Source organism: Dama dama, chromosome 19, assembly GCF_033118175.1.
Source record: "Dama dama isolate Ldn47 chromosome 19, ASM3311817v1, whole genome shotgun sequence".
NCBI classification, from domain to species: Eukaryota; Metazoa; Chordata; class Mammalia; order Artiodactyla; family Cervidae; genus Dama; species Dama dama.
In genome coordinates, this window is record NC_083699.1 from 51,053,759 (window position 1) to 51,062,240 (window position 8,482).

Genomic DNA, 8,482 nt, shown 5'->3' on the forward strand with positions numbered 1-8,482 from the left:
GGCCTCCATGTTTAGTTAAGGAAGGCCCAAGAAAGCTGGCTAGATCTTTTAAACTGCTAGTGATGCTTGGCCTGCTTGTCTGCCTGCCTTACCTACACTGTTGGTTGCCCCCATTCAAGGGACCATTCTGTTAGCCATTGAGGGGAGGAAGCAAGAAGACCCCCCTTCTGGACCCCTGTGCCCCTTGAACACTCGGGTGAGCTGGCTCCTTGCATACCGAAGTGTAGGACTACTTCTGGGCTTCAGCTTGTGGGCCACTGTTGGCCTCCTAACCTGAGGGTTCTGCACTGTCCCTTTATCCTGGATGGTGAGTTCATCCCAGGCCCAGGACCCAAGCTTGGGGACATCAGTGATGTCCCTGTCCTGCCCAGGTGGCACCTCGGGGCACCTGCACCCTCTGATCCTGGGGTGGGTCAGCTCTCGGGGAACCAGGGAGACCAGGCAGGGCTCTGAGCAGGTTTCCCTGCATTCAGTCTGCTAAAGATGATTTTTATAAAATTGCTTTCCTGTGTGTGTTTCCTTATACGAAGAGGAAAATGGACAATCGAGGAGCACTTGGGTGGCTAGAGGGCCGTGTGGGTTTGGGTTTGAACCATCCTTTTATCCTTCTGCCTCCTTTTCATCTGGGGCAGACAGGATCTCCTCTGGGACCTGTTTTCACTCAGGGTCCCTCCTTCAGGATCAACGCTGTCATAGGTGTTGCTTTCCAAGAGGCAGGCAGGTGCTCGCTTCGGCAGCACCTATACCAAGAGGCGGGCGGGAAGAGTTAACCACTTACAGAGCTCTCTTTTCTGATGGTCAAAGTAATAGATGCTCTTTATAGAAAACCTGGACGTAGACACAGCAGTGAGGATGCAAAGCTGGCACTTGCTGAAATCTTGGACCCATGTAGGCATGTAGGCGGGCTGCACTGCCTTTTTCTAAGCAGCCTGCTGCTTGCCCTCCCTCTGACCCAGGCCACAGAGGAGAAGGAGGAGATGGAGGAGCTGCAGGCCTACAACCGGCGGCTGCTGCACAACATTCTACCCAAGGACGTGGCAGCACACTTCCTGGCCCGCGAACGGCGCAACGACGAGCTCTACTATCAGTCGTGCGAGTGCGTGGCCGTCATGTTCGCCTCCATCGCCAACTTCTCCGAGTTCTACGTGGAACTGGAGGCCAACAACGAGGGCGTCGAGTGCCTGCGGCTGCTCAACGAGATCATCGCAGACTTTGACGAGGTGCAGCTGGGCCCCGACACCCCCCTTTCCCATCACCAGTGTGAGCGGAGACGTCAGGAGCCCTGACTGTGTCCCAGGCACTGCCACAGGCACCTGCGTGTATTTCTTCCCCATCACCATGTCACAATGGGGAGGCCCAGACTCACAGACATTAAGTGTCTTGCCTTGGGTCACTGCCTGTAAGAGGCAGAGCTGGGGTTTCAGCCTCAGCTGCCCCATCAAGGCCCCGCCTGGCTGGCTCGCCAGCCACCCCCATCACCTGCCATTCCTCTTGTGCCATCTCAGGCTGGACAGGGCCTCAGGCTGGGACTCAGTGTTTGAGAGAGTCCAAGGAAGGAGGGATTCCCAGGCTAAACGAGGAGGTGGGACCAAGTTGCAAAGCCTTGAACAGCAGAAGCAGAAGCCAAGACATTTTCTTTGTTGAGTACCTAGTGTGTGCCAGACCCTGAGGAATACTGTGCCCAGTAGAGCAGTCTCGGTGCTGGGAGCTCACCATGTAGGGAGTGTGAGTGGGACAAGCCCAGCAGGAATACAGGGGCCGGGGCATGGAGCACAAACACTAGTGAGATGGTAGAGCTGGGACCAGGCAGTGTCAGAAGCAGCCCCCAAGACTCCCGGGCATTGTGGTTACTGGAGTTGGCTGAAATGGATATGGACGGGCTTCCAGCAGATCCTGGAGATAGGAGAAGAGTGGCCTGCTGGACAACAATGAGGAGGTTTCCCTGGGAGGGCTGGGGACCTTAGCCAGCAAAGGGGAGGGCAGCTGCCAATCCATATTATGGGAAAGAGCCCCAGAGGTGACTCGTGACCTGGCCCCAGGGGCTCTGGTATGTGGCTGGGCTCATAGCCCACAGCCCCTAGACAGCCAGCGGGTGAGTGCCAGAGGAGGCCTGACTGTTGGGGAGCACCGAGGCTTTACACTGAGTTGGTGACAGAGATGGGCCCCTCTGTGTGAACAAGGGAGACACGAGGGGCTGTGCTGCTACACTCCCCTGCAGACCTCAGTACCCAACTTTGGGGTGACCCAGGTTTGGCCTCCTTCTTCCCAGATCATTAGTGAGGACCGGTTCAGGCAGCTGGAAAAGATCAAGACCATTGGCAGCACCTACATGGCCGCCTCGGGACTCAATGACTCCACCTACGACAAGGTGGGCAAGACCCACATCAAAGCCCTGGCCGACTTTGCCATGAAGTTGATGGACCAAATGAAGTACATCAACGAGCACTCTTTCAACAACTTCCAGATGAAGATCGGTGAGCCTGGCTCAGAGTGCTGAGGGCTTGTAGGGGCTCCCCAATCCCCCTCTCCCATCCTGCTTCCATGAGCCAGTCCAAGGAGGCTGATGTTATAGACTGTCCCTGCCCAACGGGTGGGGGATGGTACCCATCACACAGCAGAGTTCTTCCGGGGCCTAGAGGTGCCTCCTCTGCATGGTGGTGAGCATGGGACACCATTTTTCTCAGTTCCTGCCTTTTCTACTCACTATGCCCACCAGAGAGGCTTTGTGGGGGATGCTGTGTGCCAAGGGCACACACAGGGCACCCCATGGGAGAGGCTGGAACTCAGAAAGAGGTTATTGCTGAGTTCTAAGTGGTTTCTGTGTGTGTGTGAGCAAGATCTAGGTGCTGTGAAGGTTCTTCTAATCTACACAAACTGGCGAAAGAAATGGTGAGGATGTGGAGATAAGTTGAGTCCATGTATCTTCCTTGGATTTCTTCTTTGTCAAATGCTTTGGCCCTTGTTGGGTGGCTTTGAGGCGCTTCATAGATGCTGTGGTATCTGGAGGGCAGGGCTGCTGCAGGAGAGAGGGGCAAGTTCTGAGCAAAAGCCCTGGGCCAGTTTCAAAACAGGCAGAGCTGTATTCTACTTGTTTAGAAAACCTTTGAACCAAAACCCTATATCATTTTTTTCAATGTTTGTATTTATTATTTTATTTCTTAATTGAAGTATAGTTGATTTACAATATAATATTAGTTGTGGGTATACAGCATAGTGATTATACTCCAAGTAAAGTTATAAAATATTGGCTATATTTCCTGTGCTATACATCTTTTTTATTCCTTTTGTTGTTTATTACCCCAGTCTTCTAGTCTTCTATTCTACAGAAGAGCTGTAAGAATAGTGCAGGGAAAACCCATGTATATCAGCACACTTGCCTATTTGCTCCACCACTGCATGCACTAAATGATCTGAGAAACACAACTCTGTGTTGCTTGATAAGGTTCAAGGTGTCTCAGTGGCTCGTTTTGTCCTTATCTTGTCAAGGATACCCAGGCTTTCAGAATAAGAGTTACTTTTTCAAAAGAAACAGCTTTGTCAAGCACTGCTCTCTGCCTGTTGAGGATGGTGGAGATAAAGAATGCTTTCTGAAAGAGCAGTCCTTTGTCAAAATTTTAATGTATTATCAGCTCCCTCCCAGAAATGTCTCAGGCCAAAAATGATTCAGATTTCAAATTTTTAAAAAAGGAACAGTGATTCACCAGCAAAGATACTGGTATTTCAGTTCTCAAAATTAGCACGTTAAACTGAAATATGGATTCTTAAAAGTCAATATTGTGATCATGAAGGTCCTCAGGCGATCTTTTGTTCTGGCTTGAGTGCTGGGAACTGTCTTTCCCTGAGGAGTTGGCTGTGCGGGCTGGTGGGCACATGCCTGTGGACTGGACCAGGTTTTCATTTTGCATCAGGTGCTCTAAAGCCAGACCAGAGCCAGCTGGGGGGTGGCTTTAACTGATGAGCCGTCTGTGCTTCTGTGTAAACATCACCCCTGGTTTCCCATGATGTTGCCATCCTTGTTTTTCTTCCACTCCACCTCCCCACCTCCACTGATCTGCACTTCTCTCCTGGCATGTATGTTTCTGTGAGCTGCCCCAGCTCCTGCACTGGACCAGGACTGGGGATTGAGTGGCAGGCAGACAAGGAGCTGGGCAGGCAGCTTGGAGTCTCATGTGGTAGATCCTGCCCTACAGACGCAGGGATGTCTTCCCTGGGGAGCATGGCTGTCACCAGTGAGGGCGACGGCCCAGCCTGGGAATAGCACATGGGGTATAAAGCTACCTGTGGCTTGATGGACCCAAAGAGGAGGTTGGTGGAGGGAAGGGTTTGAGGACTGATGACATCTCTGATTTAGTGAGTGGTCGAGGAGGGTGTGTGGGAGCTTCTGCTGTATTTGTGGTCACACACTAAGAAATAGTTAAGCCACAAATAGGCTTAATGAGGCCCATTTTGAGAGACAGTTTATGTAATAGGAGGCAGTGCCCTGGGCCTTGGAGATGGGGCAGGAAATATCCAGAGAGTGCTGGTTGAGGCAGATGTGTCTGGGAAGGACTTTGCTGGGAGAGGAGAAAGGGCATTTGAGGTAGAGACCAGCACAGCAGAGGCTCGGGGCAGGGCTGCTCAGTGCTGTCTTGGGCAGGACTAGGAAGGCAGACAGACTTGAGCAGAAGTGGAGGAGAGAGACAGAGAGGGAGAGTCCACATGGATGCAGCAGATTACTTCCCGGCATCAGTCACTGAGGCATCACCACCCTGGTGCAGAAACCTGGGGGTTAATTACTTGGAGAGAGGAGACACTGGGCAGGGAAATGGGTTAGGAGGCAGGTTCTGAGAACAAGAGTGATGGCACCCCTGGAACAGAGGAGCGAGGTGAGTCTGGTATGCTGAGTCTGAATTAAAGGTGGAAACTTAAATGCCACCGGGAGAGGGGTAATTAAAGAAAGGCAACTGGAAAATGCAAAAGGTCACTGGATGCCTTAAAGAGGGCAGTCTAGCAGTAGATTGGCCGGAGCTGAGTGCTGCCTGGGTGACAAGGACACAGGAGTAGCGACTATGTGATTGGGTTCCTGTGGTCTCGAGTCAGGAAGTGTGAGATAGGATCAGAGCAGTGGCAGGTGTTGGGGGTAGGTACAGCCTCAAGCCAGAAGGACCCTGGGTATCTTCAGGCCAAGAGTCAGGGAGAGAATCTGCCAAGAATAGGGGGAGGAATGGGATCGAGGGCAGGCAGGAAAGAGTTGGTCTGAACCCTGATGAGAATTCTGACTTCTGTCCCCTGCAGGGCTCAATATTGGCCCCGTGGTGGCGGGCGTGATCGGAGCCCGCAAGCCTCAGTATGACATATGGGGCAATACAGTGAACGTGGCCAGCCGCATGGACAGCACTGGTGTGCCCGACCGCATCCAGGTGAGTGCAGGAGCGTCCACCTCCATGTCCACTGGGGGACCTCTGTGTGCTGCTAAGCGGTCTTCCAGCAGGCTGCTCACAGTTCCTACTCAGAATTTCTGCAGCCACATTTGAGGGAGATGGGGTGGTTGGTGCTGATGCAGTGGAAACTTGGAGAACACAATTGTGTTTCAGGCTGTCAGTACCTTGGACAGATCTTCTAGCCTGCGCAAAGCCCTCTACTGGCCACAGGAGGAATTGTGGGGAATGGCACAGCCAGCTGCCCATGCCAAGCCAGGAGGCTAATGCCACACTCCAGGCACACAGAGCAGACACGAGGCAGGCGGTTGTAGGGAGCAGGATTTGCTAAATGGAGCTCAGAGCACTCAGGGCCTGGTTCTGAAAACGAGCCAAGGCCACTGGTCCCTGGATGGTGCCCCCACCAGTCTTAACAGCCAAGGAGCCTAGCCAGAGACCTGGAGACTTTCTCATCTCTTCATCCTGTGCAGGCTGGTTGGTGCTCTTCAGCTGCTTTTCTTTGTTTTTCTCAGGTCTTGCTTGATCTGACACAGAAAGACCCTGAACCGTGGAACCTCGGGTAGCCTTCCTGGTCTCAGTTTTCCCAAGTGCAAACTGGGCCATTTTTAAGGTCCTAGTTCACACTGACACTGCTTAACCGTCCACTAACTTCACTCCCTTGTGGGGCCTCTGAACAAAGGGACTGACCCCAGCACAGCCCTGGCTGGCCTGTGGGTGTTGCCTGAGGGGCCTGGCCAGATGGCCTTCTCTCACCTCCATCCTGGGAGTGGGGGGGCGGGGGTTGGCGGGGGGAAGAGAGTGGACAGAAAGGTGGGAGTGGGGGTCCTGAGGAGAGATGGAAAGAGAAGAGTGTTTACGGAGCTTCAACCCCACCCACCCCCCCACACATATGCAGATGTGAGGGACTCAGTCAGTAACCGCCGGCAGGGCACCTACCTTTACATAGCGCTTACCTTTCACAGAATGTGCTGCCCCTTCCCCCCTGGCTGGACAGCAGGTGTGGATGGGGGCCCTGGCAGGGGTGCTGGCCATACTCAAAATGGCTCTTGGATTACCCTGTGGTGAAGCTTTAGTCTTACTGCTCCTCCTGTCACCTCTGCTTGGCCCTTTGCCCTGCAGTAGTGTCCTGTCATTACTGACACTGCCTGTGAGTCCTCCTCTTTTTTCCAAAAGCCAAAGCAGAGGCGGGCAGCACAATCCGAAGTGAATCTGGGCTCTGGCATTTACCAGTTGTGTGACTTCAGGCAAATGGCATAGGTTTTCCAAGTCTGAGATCATAGTTCTTACCTCATAGGAAGATGAAATGAAATCAGCAGTGGTTCTCAAACTGTCTGTGGTGGAAAACCATTTTCTAGAATCTTCTGAAAGTTCTAGAGTGAGGCTTTAATAAAACACTTGGGCACGGATTGTGGAGAGTGGGAGGGCTGTGAGCTCCTGAGAGCTCCCCTAGGCTTCTGCGGTTCTCTCATCGTGGAGGGAGGATAGGCAGTGCGTGGCCACAGGCGCATTGAGGGGCTGGCCACCCCACCTGGCCGCGAGTGGGTGCTGCCTCCTTCTGGGTTCTGAGGCCCTTCCTTGGAGGAGCTGCCCCGCAGTGGGGCTACCACCCACCCTTCCGAGTCTGGGGCAGTCAGGTCATGGCTGGCGTGTCCTCTCTCCTCCTTTGCCTCTTAGGTCACCACAGACATGTACCAGGTGCTGGCCGCCAACACGTACCAGCTGGAGTGCCGGGGTGTGGTCAAGGTCAAGGGCAAAGGCGAGATGATGACCTACTTCCTCAACGGAGGGCCCCCGCCCAGTTAGCAGCCACCGCGGACGCCAGGCAGCCTGGCCTCCAGAGACACGGCGGAAGCCTCGCTCCAGCCCGCGAGGCCGCCCTGAGATTTCCCACTTTGACTCCAGAAGCAGCCTCTGCCTTTGCGGGCGGGAGGGCTGGCGGTCTCCGTCTAAGGCCCGGGGTGCCAGCGTCCTGCGGGCACCAAGCTGACCAAAGATGTCTCCCTCTGTTGAAGGCGCCGCCACATGCGGTCGGAACCTCGAGTTTTCTGACTGAAGGGAGCTGCCGCGCGCGCGGAGAGGAGCGGCAGGAGGGATCGGGCTCTGCAGGGCAGGCCGCCTGGGCGCAGGGCCGCGGAGCTCGGCCTCCGGCGGGCGGGAGGCGGCGCCACTCTGGCCCGGGCCCGGGGCTGCTTTTCTATGTGAGCCTTTACACTTCAGACCGAGGCAGCGGCTCTGCAGGCCTCGGCAGGAGTGCTGGCTTTTGGATGGCCCGTGGCCTTCATCGCGGGCCCCTCCCACAACCCACAGCCGGTGCCCCTGGAGGGGGCAGAACTAACTGCGAGGGGGAGGCCAGAGGACTCGAAGCAAGGAGTGGTGGTTCTGAGAAAAAAAGAAAATATTTATTAAATAAAACAAAACACGTTTCTGTGCCCTTCTTTAGACTATGCTAGTTGTATGCGTGTAAGAGACCCACAAGCAAACCAGGATGCCACTGGGGAGGGAGGGCAGGGATCCCAACTTGTCTTTTTGTATTTTTTATTTTGTATTATTGAAAACCTTGGAGATCTAACAAATATACCAAATTCTATATTTTGTAAATTCTCTATATTAGAAAACAGCTGTGCACAGCAGGGCGTTTGTGCTCATTTGTACTGTATGTATGTCAATGTATGTACTGGAGTGTGTGTGCGTGTGTATGTGTGTGTGTGTTTATGCTGTGGAACTGGTCTCATTCAGGACACCTGTTTCCCTCACCTCAGATTTTCCCAGGTCCAACCATAGCAGTGAGCGTGTCCTTTTGGGGTACCATATGTAGGAAGATGCATGCACACGTTACCCCATCTTTCTCCCTGTGTCTCTCTCTCTCTCTCTCTCTCTCTCACACACACACACACACAAACGCGTCACCTCTCTTAAGTAAAATGCAAACAGAATAAAAAGAAAACAAAAGCCTCTTTCCCATCTCAGGCCGAGCTGGAGTCAAGGGAAGCAGCCTCAACCCATGGCAGACAGCTGGGCCTCCTTCCACCCTTCTGCTCTCAGAGATGTCAGCTTTTGCTTTGAGC

At 53.7% G+C, this 8,482-nt stretch overlaps 1 protein-coding gene across 2 annotated transcripts in view; it reads left to right on the forward strand.

Moving 5' to 3' along the window:
* Positions 1–8,006, forward strand: part of ADCY5 (adenylate cyclase 5) — a 156,723-nt gene extending 148,717 nt beyond the window's left edge. The window contains exons 18-21 of one of the 2 annotated variants that reach the window (XM_061167001.1): positions 957–1,220; positions 2,270–2,474; positions 5,275–5,399; positions 7,092–8,006. In XM_061167001.1, the coding sequence (XP_061022984.1) occupies positions 957–1,220; positions 2,270–2,474; positions 5,275–5,399; positions 7,092–7,220 (723 nt within the window). In that variant the 3' untranslated portion in view covers positions 7,221–8,006. The remainder of the gene's footprint in view (positions 1–956; positions 1,221–2,269; positions 2,475–5,274; positions 5,400–7,091) is intronic. The other variant, XR_009696986.1, reaches the window with a different exon arrangement.
* The last annotated feature ends 476 nt before the right edge of the window (positions 8,007–8,482 follow it).